Below are 17,656 nucleotides of genomic sequence, written 5' to 3'. Positions count from 1 at the left end.
TACGAACTTCGCGTGTCTTTCGTATCGGCAGAAATGATCGAAGCGAAGATTACATTTACATGTAAATAACACGTACGCTGTCTATTTTCAATTTCGTCGATACGAATTATCACAATTGTTTCTTAACTGGGAGTGTTTTTAAGGGAATGGGGCTCATATGCAGTGTTTTGTAAACGTTTCGACATCAGCTACACGAATCTGTAACAAAAACTGACGAGTTCCATTTGAAATTTTTTACGTTATTTGTATGCAGCTCGTAAGGGTCATTTCAAGGTCATGCCGTCTATGCCACATAATACATCTTTTCATACCATAAAAATTATGTCTAAGACATTTTGTCGAAAAATGAATAGTTTCGGAAATAATTGTTTGCTTCCATACTTTTTCCCCACCCTGTATATATATTTAAGATTAATTGTAACTTACCTATACATAGGCGCAATACATTTATGTTTCTCGGATTTCCCTTTATATTTGCTTGAAATGCAGCCTTCGACGAAGCAATATGCAACCATCTCGATTTTTTTTGGTCACGAATAGTTTCAGTCTTGGAATGTCTTGGAACTCTGAGCTGCTCTGAGCAAGTCTTTGGCTGCGGTCCACTTAGCGCTTCAAACGCTACAGAGTATTTGTAGCACTAACATGACTGGTCCATTTGACGCTTCGGAACGCTCCCAGCAACCCTGATACGTCATCAATACATCATCGTTTTCGCTCCCACTTCGCTCCAACTACCTCATCTCGGGAGGTGGGTTGGCTGGAGCGTTTACGTAGCAATTGTAGCATTCGGGACAGTAATGGACCAATCGGAGCGTAGCGTTTGGAGCGTAGCGTTCAGAGCATTTGAAAGAAGCAAGTGGACCGTAGCCTTTGACTACAGTCAAAGAAGCACGTTCAAAGGTGTCATGTGCCCTATCAGCTGTGACGTTAGTTCACGCATTCCTCAATTGGTCGATGGGGGCGCGACACATCTTGATAACAAGTCTGAAGTTGCTGCTGGCGTCCATATTATATAGTCAAAGAAACAAGTCGTCTGCTCCTGGCCTATATGAAGGCCAATGAGCTTTTTTTCTAAATTTAAATATCGTACTTGTCCCCCCTCCTTCACTCCTTTGGCGCGCGGTATACCGATGGGTGGCAGCAGGCGTCTGGATGCTGGGGCGTTACCGCTTTCGTTTATCACTATATCAGAATGACAACTTTATCGCGACTTATAACTAGCAACGCAGACCTCAGTGGCCTAGTTTTAACCAGTTGGTTGCCTGGCTAACACAGTAAGAAGAAGAATAAGAAGGAAATAGAAATCAAATCAATGATGAACGATACTTTAGAATTGGATTATGCTGAAATGCTTCGTTACATAGGTTTAGTCGTATCAGACGGTAAGTGTCCTAAATTTTACATTTGCATTTATGTCACGTATGCATTTATATTCGCGTTGAATCGTCAACAAAAACGAAAAGAACAAGGGTAACAAGTTTCTGGCTAACAAGTTTCACGTGTCTGTTCTTTCGCTCTAGATTGCTTAAGTTCGGAAATGATAGACGGCGTACCGATACGAAAATTGTTCATCAGTAATTTGGCTGAAAGGGTTTGTTTCTCAATTTTTAAGCCAAAACTATGTGTTCTATGCTTCCTGTTTATTACTTTTCACCTCGTGCCTTTTTCCTTTTTTGCGACCGTTTTTTTTTTCAGCAATCACGTTATTTTTCACATGTTATGTCTTGTCTCTTCCAAAGTTTGTCAACTTCTATCTGGAGTGACAGAAAGCGAAAAAAATGGATAAGAGGCAAAAAGGAAAGAAATAAAAAGTGGTAAAAAGCAACAGGAAACAAAGAGCATATGGTAGATGATACTTAATGCAGTAAGGATCTTAACATTTTGACAACCCACTAATACAATTGTACTGTATTTGTTTGATTTGTCTGACGAATTTTATTCCAGACAACTTTCAAGGATTTACGTGATTACTTTTCTATGTATGGAAATGTTGAGAGTTGCTATTTACGTAGAAATCATGGAAAAAGCAACTATGCGTTCGTCACGTTTACCAAAGTGGCAGATGCAATAACGTAAGTTTCAAGGAGGCTGTATTAGCAAATAACTGACAAACAGTGGTGGTTTGTAACCAATTGTTTGTAGAGCGATGCGAGATGGGAGTAGGAAACGAATACGATTGCATAACAGAGATTTAAGAGTGATGGCTGCAGATTCTTGGCATCAACCTGACAGTATGGAACAGAGATTGTATAATGTATAAAGAGTTGAACAAAATTTCTGAAAGAAAGGAACAATACGTTACAAATCACAAGTATCTGCAAAATGATACCGAAAATGTATCCATCCATATGCTGAATGACGATTGTTTAAGACATATCTTCCTATTTTTGCCAATAGTAGACAGAGTTCGTATAGAAATAGGTGAGTTTAAGCACAAGCATTAAAGATTTGGTAATTATTTAGAATACGGGTCTCATCTCCGATTTTGATGAAATTGGAAGCAGTGAATTTGTGTTTTTAAAGCAGTGAATTTGTGTTTGTGTGAAGCAAAGAATTTGTTTTTAAAGAAGTGAATTTGTGCAATTAAAGCAGAATGTATACATAGCGTTATATCGAGGCTGTGTTCATTTTGATGCCCACGACGCTTTAAGTGTCGTTTCCTTGTTATTTTTAAGTATTAAACAAGGACAATTGATGCTTACAAGCGCTGTGAGCGCCAAAGCGAGCGCAATAGCTCGAGTCGCGATGACAGATATCTTAACCTCTAAAATCTCGAACTTTAACGCTTGATATCTCGGTTTACGAGGTCGACCGCCGCATTTTTTTGCCAGATTCTTTCATTTTGAGTAAAAACGCGTTGAATGAGCCCAATTTCATCAACATTGGAGATGAGGTCCGTATTCTAAATAATTACCAAAAATTTTATACCTGTGACAGATTGTATTTCTTTACTTTTCTGTACTAGGAGATGGACTAGGATTTTTGTACATTGTTTCACCGTTATATTTACAGTTTGCAAACGCTGGAGAGATTTAAGCCAAGATTCATGGCATATGATAAAAACATTGGATCTCTCACCTTCTACATGGGGTTTCTCACACACCCATATGATTCATACAGCTTTACTTCGTAAAATATTGCTGAAATGTGGCAGATTCTTAACGCGAATAGACCTAGATGAGCCACTTCATTATTTAAGTCAAAGCACATTGACTATTATTGGAAAATTTTGTCCTAATCTTACATGTATCAATATTACTGCATTAACAGTTTGCGCATCAGGTATACGTACATTAGCAAATAACTGTAGAAACATAATCAAGTTTTGTTTAGGACCATCCACCTACAGTTGTGATAATGAATTAAAGTATCTCTTTAAGCTAAACCAAAATTTGGAGTGTCTTGTGATAACCAGAAATAATATTTTGGGTAAATCCTTATTATGCTTGCCAGAGCAAATTATGCATACAATTATATTAGACCGCTGCGACTATCTTCAGGACAATCATCTTTCAATGGTAAATCAATTCTTTTTTGCTAATTAATCACAATGGGATACATGTGGTCAGAGAATGGAAAGTTACTTTTTAAAAGTAACAAGTTATCGTTACTAATTACTGATTTTTAAAAGTAACTCGGTACAGTTACCGTTACTTAAAACGTAACTATTCATTACTTTTTCGTTATTTTTTAAAATCAGTTTAAAATAAGTGCTAAAATATAATCAGTCTAAACAATATACTTTTGCAATATTTTTTGCTTAAATATTGATAAAAGCAATATATAACAATGACACTAGCTTTATTTTTCAGTTTTTTCTTAAAAATAATTTCGTAATTCTGAAACCTGTAAGATATGCGGCGAACTGCGAGATATTTGTCCGACGTATCGCATAGAAGTATATAATGATTCTTGAAATAATGGTATATTTCTCAGCTATCAAAAACACTGCAGGGGCGCTGCAGCTAAGTATTTCAGAAATCACTTTATACTTCTGTATGATAAATATCTCAGTTTGTCACATATTTTACAGTTTTTAGGTTTATAAAATTGTTATGCTTTTTAAGGAAAAACTAATAAAAATAAAGCTTTACATAGCAGAGAGCCAAGTCTTAATATTTAAGTGAATACAACACATATCCAATTATGCAATCTATACACACCAATTAAATTTTCAATCTTGAAACGCTATTCGGCTGATATTTTTCACAATAAATTTTTCATAGTACTTTAAGATGCTTATCAACTTAAATATGACATTAAATTACTTGTAAATTTAATTTGTTATATTACTATTCCAGTTTTAATTAGGATTGCATTTTAAAGATAGAAAATTTTATTGGCGCGCAATTTGCAGAATTTCATGTTATATATACAAATTTATTCTAATATATTACGCACAAAAATTAAGCTCGGATGAAAATTTCTCTTTTTAAAAACAATAAGTTATCTTAAATTTATTAATAAATGAACTAATCACAGAGGCATATTAACATTTTAAGACATTAAAATGGTCTTGAAATCAGAACAAATCATGAATACTATATCTAAAGACTAAAGATTGAATAAACGAAAATTATGTCATAAATATATTAGGTTCAAAATACAAAAAATAACTAAAATTCGTTACCGTTATAATTACCAAAAAAGAATAGTAATGCAGTTACCAGTAAGCTACCAAGAAAAGTAACTTGTAACTGTAACTTTGTTACAAGTAACGAGTTATTTCCATTCCCTGCATATGTTACAATTCAGTACTGCAACTGTTCACACGTGTGCGTGCATATGCAGACCAAACATGACAAACATATGCCTTGATATATGAGCTCATTAAACGGTCAGTGAATGGTTATGATACTGACAAGGGAAGTTTCACAACTGTCCGGAACCGATTTGATTCTCCATGAAATATGTTGTTAAACATGAAAATCTAAGAGACACGTATTTTTTTTATACGTGCGCTAATTCATATTTAAGGGGTAAAATGTATAAAAAAATACGTGTCTCTTAGATTTTCATGTTTAACAACATATTTCATGGAGAATCAAATCGGTTCCGGACAGTTGTGAAACTTCCCTTGTGAGTCAGCACCCAATTAATATCATGTCATGTGCAGGCTCTGAGGAAACTTGAAAATTTGACACATCTTGCAATAAACGAATGTGTCGGCATAGCTAAACATACGTTGGAAATTATCGGTCAACATTGTAAAAATCTTAGAATATTGGAGCTTAATGGAAACTTTCCCTCTGCACAAACAGCGGACATGTTATATTTAGTCCACCTTGTCAATCTGCACGATTTAAAAATCACGTATAATCCTAAAGTATCGGATGATTTCCTTACTGATTTAGTACAACATTGTCAGCAGCTTACCAACGTAGACATTACAGGTAAATTGCAATCGTAATACATATGTGTATGTATACTTTTTTATATTTGTCATTTTTCAATTATATCTTACATATCCAACAGGTTGCTGTAATGTGAGTGATGCTGGATTAGCGGCTATTGCTACGTTAGTAAGGCTAGAAAAATTGATCGTCAGTTATATACATCAAGTTACTGACGAAGGTTTAAAAAACATGTGTGGCTTGAAAGAATTGGAGTGCCGAAGATGTCCATTTAGTGATCGGGGCATAACAATGCTCATAAAGTCCTCGCCCCAATTAAAATTGTTAGATCTCTCCGGATGCAGATATATCAAGGACTCCACCCTCGAGGTTGCTAAAGATGCTTGTAGCAGTCGAACTAATAATGTGATGTTGAAGATGATAATTGGGGGAACAGCAATTTTCGATCTCTTTGGTTTAGAGAGATTACCTCCACTATTGCATATAGTTAATGTTGATTTGTCTGATCTTAGTAGTGTGTCTACTATGTATCTCGTGGACGATCTGGAATCTTGGCACGATGAAGATTCAGATTATACGGAATATTCCGATTATACAGAATATTCCGACTAGAGAGAATTAGGTCATTAGTGGTATACTGATTCGGATTCTTAAGAATATTTGTATCACAATTTTCCATGATTCTAACCGATTTTTTCTACAATGGATTTCTAGCTGGATTAGAATCTTACCATTGTATTGGCTGCGATGCTGACAATGCATTGCAGCATCACAGTCAATATGGTGTCAAGAATGTAATTCAGCAGGGAAAAAAGCATCGTGTCCCGCCGGCTTCAGCATTTATCGTCATTGAGGTTTTTAATGCCTATTTTATAATTGCGTAAGCATATAGTTATAAGTGGTTGTAATTGTAAAAATTGACCAATCACAGTCACATATTCTTTTCATATTTGACTGTGATTAATCAATTCTTACAACTACAACCACGCTTACAATTATGCTTACGGCTATTGTACAACAGGCATAATGTTTGTTTCACAATAGTCGTAAGTGTAGTTGTAAGAATTGACCAACCACAGTCGAATATTCTCATATTTGACTTGATTGATCAATTCTTACTACAACCATTTACAACTACACTTACGACTATTGTAGAATAGACATAAGATTTTGCATATCTTGTTACTAATAATGATTGACTTTACATATACTTATTCCTATGAATATATAACGCTACAACCAAATTAATGAATACACACACGATATGTATATATATTTTTTTTAAATTTCATTATATTATGCGATAATAAAGTGCAATACATTTACACATGCACGCATACGCATGCGCGCTCACACACACACCCACACACCCATCACACACACACACACACACACACACACACACACACACACACACACACCCACACACGCACACACACATTGTACATATATTATACTAAATTTGTTATATTACGCGATAATAAAGTGCAATAGAATAAAGTTCTGCAAACGTAAATTTGATGTACTATAAATTGATACCAGTTTCATTATACATACCTGTATATCTGATTTTTTCTTAGGGAACAATTTATTCTCATTCCTTCTTACTCTCTTCATTCTCAATATATCATTATTACATATAGTTGTACACTTGGGTTTTCAGATATCGAGTATGGAATTACAACATCGATGATTTTATTGTATTTATAATTAATAACGTTTAGACAATGAATCAATACAACTGCAATTATTTTATGCACATATGTATATGCAACAAGGAATGTGCACATATTTTAATAAGTGCTAGGAATTACGAACTTTTTGCGCAAAATTATGAATCGTCGCTTGATAAAATTGCTAAATTATATTGGCATTTCCATACACTTTACGACACGATCTTTTCATGGATAACTTTTAATCGTGTATATTGTCTTCCTATGATAGATAATAGAAACCATTTTACAACAATATATGCATTATATGCGTTTTATATATATATATATATCCTTACTATTATATATTATTGTATTAATCGCGATATAAACGTAACATGATTTTAATTCTTGAGCGTCTTACGCTCTTGCAGATACACATACACACATGGAGAAGTATCTCACAACGGCACACAAGTATTACAATATGATACTCGTAATACTTCAATCCGGTGATTTTTTAGCCAACTCTGAGACAGTTATTACATGTAATACGAGACTAACTTGTAGATTACATCTACAAAATATAATATTCTGCATAAGACATTTCAACGAACGACAAATCGATCATAATGGGTGCGTTCCGTTTCATGTATGATGCGCATGATGTATCATTTTATCTTTTTTTAATATTCAATGAACAAGGATAAAATGATACATCGTGCATGAAACGGAATGCACTTAATATTTAGCATATTCGCAATCTATTCGTGTTTCCTCATAACGATTTCCTATTGCACTGTTTATGTAATAGTATACATTCCCTATGATGAAATATGTCCAGTCTGTCAACTTTTATACCAATAATAACATAACCGTTAAATAAGCATTGCATAATTGAATATCTGTTTAAATAGCGGAAAATTACAATAATTTACATATAATGACGCATACAAAGTGATAATAAGACAATATTGAAATGAAGAGAAATTCAACGATAATTTAATTTTTCAAATATTCGTAAATTTCACACAAGTTGGCCATTAATAACTTGCCGTAAAATGGCAAGACATTTTTCATAAAAATTGCACAATAAGATTTGACATGCAATTGGTTATACAAAAGATCAATCCTTTTGTTGCAGTTGGGTCATGTATATATGCACGCATGCGCATACGCACGCACACACAGACACACATTTGGATATGAATTGTTGATGGATAATAGCAATGAAGAAAATAGACCTATACCTATGTATATATATATGTTTTTCATTTTTATTATTCATCAACAAATAATAATGTGAGATACTTCATTCTATAACTACTATCATGCATTTTATATTTTTAAATTAATGTGAAATACCGACAATAAATCCAGTCTTTATCGCACATTTAGCACTAGGAAGGAATCGAGAATATCACTCACTGTATGCACATATATTTTGCAGCGAAAGAATTCATAACGTAATATTTTAAATCCTATCGAGTATATAAATAACTCAAACCATGTTATGAATATTTCATTATTCGTAATGTAAATTACAATTATGTGAAAAATGAGACAAGTTTTTTTTACTTTGTATGTTTGTCATTGAAGGATTGATTATGCGATGATAGTTGGTCTTTTACATCTTAAATGTACATAATAGTCTATTAAATGTGAGTTTATATATTAATGTTAATAAATTTGCAAGACTTTTTATAATCGAAAGCGAATTAATTTTAAAGACTTGAATTATATTATCAAAATATTCTCTCTAAATTGCCTTTTTTGAAAATGATTACTATTACTATACTATATAGTGTAAAAAGCGCGTGTGTTTGCGTTTTGTGTTTCTATGGGGTGTGTGTGGGTGTGTGTGTGTGTGTGTGTGTGTGTGTGTGTGTGTGTGTGCGCGCGCGCGCGCGTGCGTGCGCGTGCGTGCGTGGTGAGATGTGCGTGCGCGCATACGATTAAAATTAAAGACATGTGTTAATTCGTATGTGGTATGCACAACGCGCGTGCGAGTGATTGAAAATAAAGACAGCAACCGCGTGTTTAATCAAAGTTATGCACTGATACAAAAACAACGGTTTAACATGATTAAAGATGAAATTTTTGATCGTGTAAATAACATTTCTATGGATGTCAGGTACAAATCTTATACAAGTAACTAATTAATTTTCTCAAATGATGTTCGTAGGTTTAATGCTCATTCGCGCATCCTAATATCATATCATGGGGAACACAATTTGCCCATGAATCTAATAATAAACTTATATTGCAATTTGTGTGTCATCTTACATACTTTTAACAGAAGCATAAGACGAACACGTAAAGTGAATCTTGTGAATGAAATTAATATTTGGCACAGTGGCGTGCTGTGCGTGTAAATTATTTGGACAAGCAAAGTCCGAGCGAAACACGACGCATCCGATCCGCAAGACAAATGTTTCCTATACATCATGGTGATACTTGACGAATTATTACACGTATTACAATGTAGTCGTTTCTCCCTGTAAAAATCAAGAAAATGACCAAGATGCATAACAATGTGATATCAATCGAATTCCTTATGACTGCTTTCATAAGTAAAATCTGAGTAATCATTTGCGTAACGCACTCAACAGTCAACAGTGACACGATGTTCATTTGATACAGTCAACGGACTTGGCGCACCTACTAAAAACGTAGATGTATTAATTTCGTAAAAAGATATTGCTAGAGGAGGGAACATGAGAGATATATACGCCACTGTTTGGTCGAATGAAAACCTAGATGAACCAAGGCGTAACTTAGGAGTACTGAACGCGAATATACGTAGTCAAGTATGTAAGAGTTACATTTATTCAGGATTGCACGGTCGATAAGTGTGTTGGCGTAGACGGCTCTAGGTCCATAGTACGACATACCCATCCAGCGAGATCTACGTTTTCTGATTCAGCTTTCCTTATCCACTCATGATTCTGAAACACACCATCAGAAAATAAAATTTTTCCGTTTTCCTTTCTGTCAAACTATCAATATTTTTTATTCGAGTAAAACATACCGTTAACGTTTTTAAATCTGCTCTATCATTTGGGTTCCTCTTTAAACACCGATCAATGAAATCTATGAAAGCGTTGCTGAATAATCCGGATGGCAGTCTTGGCGGTGGTTCATTGACTATCAATTCTAACAGCTCGAATACCGCTAACGGCTTAGGAGTGTGCGTGCCTACGATAATAAAGAATCAAGTCGATTAATATTCAAGAACACAACTTTTTTTCATGATGAAGAAAAGGCGAATAAACGAATGAACGCTCATGCAAGTACTGACAACGTCTCGTCGGTGGTCGTGGAGGCGGCGTGGAGGATTCGCTAACTGTTGTCGGATTCTCCCCAGCGTGTTGCATCCATTCCGAACCAAATATAGAAGCTAAAAGCTTATCATCCGGCGGTGGAATAGGATACATCCCAATCGCCATTTCCACGAGTGATACACCGAGCGACCAAATGTCGCTTTGCACTGAATAATGTGATCCTTGGAGTCTTTCTGGCTGAAAACGCTCGATATAAGATACGCTCGGGGCATATTGACACACGTAATATCACGAGCGTATAATCCACGCCAAGCTTACCGACATATAACTTCGTGTGCCGACGAACGAATGAGCCATCGAATCGATCAGTTGTCCAGAAACGCCAAAATCGCAGAGCTTGATTTCACCCGCGCTGTTTACCAAGATGTTGCTTGGTTTTACATCTCGATGCATTATGGCGTGTTTATCTCGTAAATAAGTTAAACCTTTCAGAACCTGTAAAGGAGAAACAAAAGTTTGCAACAACATATCATAAACAAAAAAAAAAACGAACAAAATTGGCACGATGCGAAAAGTTGGCAATGGAATGATGTGGTTATAATTATTATAATTATAATTATAAAAGAAGGAAAAAAAGAAAAAACAGGAAAAGAGGTAGAGGTACGTTTTTTGCGTCAATCATATAAAAACGTTTCGATATCAAAAATGTTTGTCGCGTTAAAAAATGCAGGGCAGTTCGAAGACGCAACAAATCATCATTATGCAGCAGCCGACTCGCGTGTCTTCTATCTCGCATCAACCGATTCGCGCATCCACCATACACCTACATAAGAAGAAGCTGACCGAAGAGGAGATACAAGAATTGCATCAGGAATTGGAGACCATCGATCATGTGATAACACTGGAGATTTTGTGCGAGAGGTTGGGCACAAACGCGGAAACGGGCCTGACGAACGAGCAGGCGCGCAAAACCAGGGAACGAGATGGACCAAACGCCTTGTCACCGCCCAAGATCACGCCAGAATACATCAAATTCTTTAAATGTATGTTCCACGGATTCGCCGCATTACTCTGGGTCTGCGCGATTCTATGTTTCATCCTGTACGCAGTCACTCATTTCATGCACGAGGATGACATCGGTATCGCATGGCTAGGAATAATCATCGTTATGATATGCATCATCTCGGGGGTGTTTGCGTACATACAGGAGAGTAAGAATATTAAAGTGATGGAGTCCTTCAAAAAGATGGTGCCCACTTTCGCTACCGTGATCCGCGACGGTGCAAAACTGCGCCTGGGTACAGAAGAGCTAGTCTTGGGAGATCTGATAGAGATACACATGGGCGATAAGATACCAGCCGACGTCAGAATAATCGAGTGTCACGGGCTCAGAGTTGAGAACTCGAGCATAACTGGCGAGAGCGAACCGGTGGCGCGCACCAATTATCCAACCGACAGAAATCCTCTCGAGTCCTCCAACATGGCCTTTTCCACGTCATTTGCTGTCGCGGGTGACGGCAAAGGAATCGTGATCGCCACGGGTGACTGTACTATGATAGGCCGTTTGGCCGGTCTCACGTCGCACCTCGTCAAAACCGAGACGCCAATCGCTAAGGAGATTAGGCATTTCGTCGAGATTATCACTATTGTGGCCGTTCTGTGCGGCCTGGCATTCTTCGCTCTGTCACTGCTGATTGAGCCCAGTCTCGTACGGGCGTTTATCTATCTACTCGGCATAGTTATCGCCAACGTGCCCGAGGTACTGCTGGTGACCGTAACGACAGTTTTGACACTGACCGCTCAGAAAATGGCGAGCAAGAACTGTTTGGTGAAGAACCTGGAGGCGGTCGAGACTCTAGGCTCGACATCGGCGATCTGTTCCGACAAAACGGGCACACTCACGCAGAACAAGATGTCTGTGTCTAATTTGTGGTTCGGTCACACCAGGTATAACTTTCCACCGGGCGAGAGAATTGGCGTCGAGAGGGATTTGCTATTAGAGAAGCCAGCTTTTGACGTGATGCTACGAGCTGCCACCCTCTGTTTGCGTGCTGAGTTCACTGCAGAGTCCTTCATGCTGGCACCGATCGAGGAGCGCGAAATTATCGGTGACGCATCCGAGACCGGTATCCTCAAATTCTGCGAGCACATTCATTCTACGCAGAGATATCGCGGGGTACATCCGAAAGTTGCCGAGATCCCCTTCAGCTCCATAACCAAGTATCAAATGTCGATACACCGAGACACTAATGGTTATACGATGATATTGAAGGGCGCACCAGAGGTGATTATGGAAAATTGTACAACGATATTGACGGCGACCGGGGAAACGGAAGAGATGACCGCCAACGATCATGCGGTATCTCGCCGTGCTTGCACCGAACTGGGTTACCTCGGTGAGCGAGTTCTAGCGTACTGCGATCTGCATCTGCCCACCAATATGTACGGACCAAATTACAAGTTTGATACCGACTCGCCCGCGTCTTATAACTTTCCTGTCAAGGGATATAGATTCGTGGGACTGATAAGTCTGCAGGATCCCCCGAGGCCTGGTGTGCCCGAGGCGGTACACAAGTGCCGTACCGCCGGTATAAAAGTGATCATGGTGACGGGTGATCATCCGGTGACGGCGATGGCGATTGCCAAGAAGGTGGGTATTATAAGTGAAGGTCACGAAACTCGTTACGAACGAGCGATTCTGCAAAACAAGTCTTACACGCAAATGACCGATTCCGCGGTCGATGCCGGCGCGATCGTAATTACCGGTGCCGAATTGAGGAACATGAATGCAAGCGAGCTGGACAACGTTATACGCCGTTACGAGGAAATCGTGTTCGCGAGGACGTCGCCACAGCAAAAGCTGTTGATTGTCGAGAGTTGCCAACGGCTGGGAGAGATCGTCGCGGTCACCGGCGATGGTGTCAACGATTCACCGGCATTGCGGAAAGCCGACATAGGAGTAGCGATGGGGATTGCGGGCTCCGACGTTGCCAAGAACGCTGCGGATATGATACTCATGGACGACAACTTTGCGTCGATCGTGACCGGCGTTGAGGAGGGTCGTCTGATATTCGACAATTTGAAGAAGTCGATTGCGTACACGTTAACGTCGAGTGTGCCGGAGATGTTGCCCATGTTGAGCGGCCTATTATTCGCGATTCCTCTACCATTGGTTATTGAACTGGTCATCTGTATAGACGTCGGCACTGACGTGGTCCCTGCGATTGCTCTGGCCTACGAGAAGGCCGAGTCCGATATAATGCGCCGGGCGCCGAGAAACCCACAGTACGACAAGCTGGTAAACAAGCGTTTGATATCCATCACCTACGGCCAGATAGGAATGACGCAGGCGTTCGCTGGATTTTACACTTACTTCATGGTGCTTATGATGAATGGCTTTATGCCCGATCGTTTGTTAGGTTTACGACTAGAATGGGAGAACCCATCCATAAATGATCTACAAGATTCCTGGGGCCAAACATGGACCTACAAAAACAGAATGAATCTCTTGATGGAAGCGCAAAGCGGATATTTTCTTTCCATCGTCATAACTCAAATGATAGATCTGGTCATGTGTAAAACCAGGTGCAATTCCATCTTTCAACAAGGAATGAGCAACTGGTTTGTCAATTTTTCATTCGTTTTCGAAGTTATTCTAACAGGGCTCTTGCTTTATGTTCCAGGCACGGAATACGTGTTGAAGACTATGCCACTGTTAGCTTACTGGTACTGGCCTTGTTTGCCACTCGGTGCATTTCTTTGGATCTACGACGAATTGAGACGTTTATGTATTCGTCTCTTTCCAGGTGGAATTATGGAAAGAGAAACGTACTATTGAAACTATTTTTTCTTCCACAGAGAGGATGCACTGTTACGCACGCAGAAAACCATCCACCAACCCACACAGCAGATGTGATCAAAATACATCATAGAGATATCTTAAAGACATATTTGGGGTATGTGATATCTTTAGAATATCCTTCTAATGTATTTCGGATATTTCTGCTCTATGGAAAGTAACTCGTATTACTCGTAACGATTCGTTACAGACGTGTCGTTACCTGTCTCTCTATGGATATCTCATGTTTCAGGCGTTTTATTACGATCAGTCGATCAGAGATAACTGTTATATTTATTACTACAATTTATTATTATTAATTGAAAAAAAAGCAATCGTTATCACGACAGAATTTATCCTAACTGCGAGATCCTGTTTTTCTCTTTTCCTCTTTATTTATATCAATAATAAAAGACTGACTTACAGCACATGTGATTGTACTTATCATGGATTCTGGAATTCGTCCCGCTTTTTTCATTATTAGGTCTAACGATCCACCATCCATATATTCCATACATATACAAATTTCTCCCCCACTGAAAGAGATAGTATACATATATAGCTGCTGTAGCAGATTTAGCACTATATCAGAGACTCTGTGTGTGCACGCACATACGCACACCCGCGTGCATGTGTAACATTATATATGCATGTAAGCAAATGTGTCACAAGGAACAATCCTGTTAAAATGTAAACAATTTTTAAAAGTTTACCTGCAAAAAGCGCCATAAAATCCAACTATATGTGCAAAGTTACATTCATGAAGAACTTTTAATTCTCTAATTATTTGCTTCTTGATAGGTGGCTTCACTTCCAAGCGTATTTGCTGAAAAATTTGGGACCAAAATGCTAATGAGTACATTGTAAATGTCTCTGAATCTATATATAATGATTAAGTATACAATCATTTACCTTCATTGCCATTATAAGACCATATTTTTTATGTTTGACTTTTGTAACAACGCCACCATTCCCCGAACCTAATTCACCTAACTTTTCAAAATCTTCGCCGCATAGTTCTCCAACTTTTTCTTTTTGTCCCAGAAAGCTCTCTAGTCGTTTCTTTTGTTCCTCATCCATTTCTAGATCTTCTAGTCTTGCTTGAAGAGTATCAATATTCAATGTGTCCCTCATGCCGCTGCAAAAAATTTAGTGTTATAATTATATGATGACAAATTTCCAGATAATAATTTCAAAACGACAGAAATCTTTCAAACACAAACAAGCTCATAAGAATTAATTTATGAAAATTTCGCAACTATTTCAATTAATAAAAAATGAATTAAGGTTGAAATCTTCAAAGTCATAAATGTTTTACAACATAGAGCACATAGAGCTTGCTTAAAGTACTTCATATAAAGCTGATTCTAAAATGAGGTGACAGTTGCTAATCCTAAGTCTTATTAGTAAATTGGTAAACAGCCAATTTGTATGACTAAGACTACCGATTTTCTTAAGATTGACCAAATTCGATTTTATTCTTTTCCATTAGTCAAGTTAAACGCTAAACGACTCACTGTACAACTAACAATTCATAGATGCAAAAAATCATAGTCACCTGTTTAGATCAAGACTTAAAATTTCCGACTACCCACTTATTGTAGAATCAGCATAAGTGTTCTATGTGATTTTTACATCAAAGTTCTGTAGTGAGATAGGAACATTGTACACTGTTAATATATATAATGTGATTGTAAATTGTTAATATATATATATCTATAAACAATTTTCATTGCATTGTACTACATATATGTTAAGAGTGTATGTGTAACATACATACATACATACATACATACATACATACATACATACATACATACGTACGTACGTACGTACGTACATTTTATTACATGAAAATAATATTACATAAAAATAATAAAACATCCTTGTTCGTGGACTTACTCAGGCATCTCTGGAGGTTCCGGATACGCAGGCGGAACCGGCGGTGAAGGAGATGCTTCTGGTACTGGTTCTATCGAGCCAGGTGGTAATGTTAAGTTGAGTTTGTTTTTTGACATTTGGTGATTGGCCGTTTAAAAGTATTTTGAAGAGAAAACACTACGTGAGATTATCACTTAACACAGACGTGAACTTGCGGATCATGTAAGATTAATCTGTCTCATCTATCTCATTTTTCTTTCAAGCGAATAACGCAAGATCTATGAGACAACAAAAAAATTTACCGTGTCCGTCAATTTTTCGCAATTTTCGCGCGAATCACAATATTCGCGCGAATCTCGCAGTTGTATTCATCGTTTGTTCTCTTCGCATGCATTCATAAAGGGAAACGTTCGTTCAATACTTAGTATACGTTGCTAATAAGAACGAACTGCCAAATCACAAATCTCTTTGTTATTTAAAGTTTTCATTATTCAGTAAGAGATACGTTTTTATCACGCGTCAGGTCCTGGTAATCGTCGAGTATATGTTAACAATGATATATGTCGCTAACCTAAGCGATAGGGGGTGTGGAACACTCACGAAAAGCGAAGAAGAAAGGTTATGCGAAACTTCGCGGGAACCACAAAAGCGAACATATCTAGTACCACCACCTAATGAGCGCATTCAGCGGACTCAACAGTTAAGTGAGCGCTCGCTGGGCTTATTGGTGTATTCTTTTAGCTCATCTAATCAGAATTTTAGATCTAAAAGAATACATCAATAGCACAGTATATACAGTAGCGCAACTCTCTGTCGGTACCTTTGATGTCGCGTTGATAAAAATGAACTGCACATGCGCGAGCGAGGTATGTAACCAATCAAGGCATTGATATTCCATCTCACTTCTTCTCTCTGTTGTAACCTTTTAGCGGGGAGCACAGACTCTTGCATAACACATAAGGCATAAGAAATTCATCCAATCAGAGTTTTTTATTTCATGGAAAGGAAGGAAACGAAGGACTTTGATTGGTACATTTTCTTATGTATTACGTGTTATGCGTTATGCAAGAGTCTGTGCTCCCCGCTTTTCTCTTTTTCTACTTTATTGCATAAGGTCTGTTCTTTTTCCATTGTAATGGCCGCAGCACACTCTTGCATAACGCATAATGCATAGTGTATAAGGGAATCGACCAATCGAAATTCTTCTTTTCCATGGAATGGAAGGAAAGGAAAGATTCTGATTAGTTGATTCGCTTATGCACTATGCGTTATGCAAGAGTCTGTGCTGCGGCCTTAAGTTCTGAACTGGTGTACATACACTGATGCAATAAGTTCAGAACCTTCGAAAAATAACAGACCTACACAATATACGTTATATTTAAAACAGAAAATAAATGAAAATAGAAATGAAACATGATAGATATACATTTATTTCTTAGGAAATATAAGGAGATTCGTACTTATACTTAACCTTTTTTTATTTGTAATGATAGTCAGAGTTACAAAATATAAACGCAATAAGAGAACTAAAATGGATGAAGACGAGTTTTTTTATTTTAACTGATCGATATTACTTAATCTCCAATTTGAAATATTCTTCCTTTACTGTTAAAAAAAACGGTGTTAAATTTATTTTTTGAATTTCTT

General features: G+C 37.4%; 3 protein-coding genes across 5 annotated transcripts; 2 read left to right on the top strand and 1 right to left on the bottom strand.

Moving 5' to 3' along the window:
- The first annotated feature begins 1,280 nt into the window (after positions 1-1,280).
- LOC108728918 (uncharacterized F-box/LRR-repeat protein C02F5.7) lies at positions 1,281-6,593 on the top strand. The gene is given in 8 exon segments (XM_018457737.1): positions 1,281-1,382; positions 1,521-1,591; positions 1,945-2,072; positions 2,143-2,257; positions 2,259-2,421; positions 3,013-3,518; positions 5,117-5,393; positions 5,476-6,593. Coding segments are annotated over 8 exon segments (1,821 nt in total). The 5' UTR covers positions 1,281-1,312; the 3' UTR covers positions 5,967-6,593.
- A 1,967-nt stretch (positions 6,594-8,560) lies between these two features.
- Dsor1 (mitogen-activated protein kinase kinase 1) lies at positions 8,561-16,680 on the bottom strand. 3 transcript variants are annotated; one of them, XM_018457736.1, is made up of 9 exons: positions 16,031-16,680; positions 15,041-15,266; positions 14,842-14,954; positions 14,553-14,664; positions 10,609-10,785; positions 10,308-10,527; positions 10,038-10,204; positions 9,832-9,954; positions 8,561-9,667 (listed from the first exon to the last, which is right to left on the bottom strand). In XM_018457736.1, the coding sequence occupies exons 1-8, from the start codon at positions 16,144-16,146 to the stop codon at positions 9,838-9,840; spliced, it is 1,248 nt and encodes a 415-aa protein (XP_018313238.1). In that variant the 5' UTR covers positions 16,147-16,680; the 3' UTR covers positions 8,561-9,667; positions 9,832-9,837. The 3 variants fall into 3 exon arrangements, with proteins under 3 accessions (XP_018313238.1, XP_018313237.1, XP_018313236.1); XM_018457735.1 differs by having other exon boundaries at positions 8,562-9,670; XM_018457734.1 differs by having other exon boundaries at positions 8,563-9,954.
- On the top strand, positions 10,950-14,470 carry LOC108728916 (sodium/potassium-transporting ATPase subunit alpha). The gene has a single exon (XM_018457733.1). The coding sequence runs from the start codon at positions 11,015-11,017 to the stop codon at positions 14,126-14,128; it is 3,114 nt and encodes a 1,037-aa protein (XP_018313235.1). The 5' UTR covers positions 10,950-11,014; the 3' UTR covers positions 14,129-14,470.
- Positions 16,681-17,656: the final 976 nt, after the last annotated feature.

Source organism: Mycetomoellerius zeteki, unplaced genomic scaffold (genome assembly GCF_001594055.1).
Source record: "Mycetomoellerius zeteki isolate Tzet28-1 unplaced genomic scaffold, Tzet1.0 scaffold661, whole genome shotgun sequence".
Taxonomy (NCBI): domain Eukaryota; kingdom Metazoa; phylum Arthropoda; class Insecta; order Hymenoptera; family Formicidae; genus Mycetomoellerius; species Mycetomoellerius zeteki.
The sequence above is the reverse complement of the archived record's forward strand: the minus strand, read 5'-3'. Positions and strand labels throughout refer to the sequence as shown.

Bases quoted from the DNA above. Each gene is read 5' to 3' on its own strand.
- LOC108728916 (XM_018457733.1), top strand. From the start codon at position 11,015: ATGCAGGGCAGTTCGAAGACGCAACAAATCATCATTATGCAGCAGCCG.
- Dsor1 (XM_018457736.1), bottom strand. From the start codon at position 16,146: ATGTCAAAAAACAAACTCAACTTAACATTACCACCTGGCTCGATAGAA. The intron at 14,955-15,040 runs GTAAATGATTGT...CAAATTTTTCAG, and splicing joins GTCTTATAATGGCAATGAAG to CAAATACGCTTGGAAGTGAA. The intron at 10,786-14,552 runs GTAAGTCAGTCT...TCTCCTTTACAG, and splicing joins TAAGTACAATCACATGTGCT to GTTCTGAAAGGTTTAACTTA.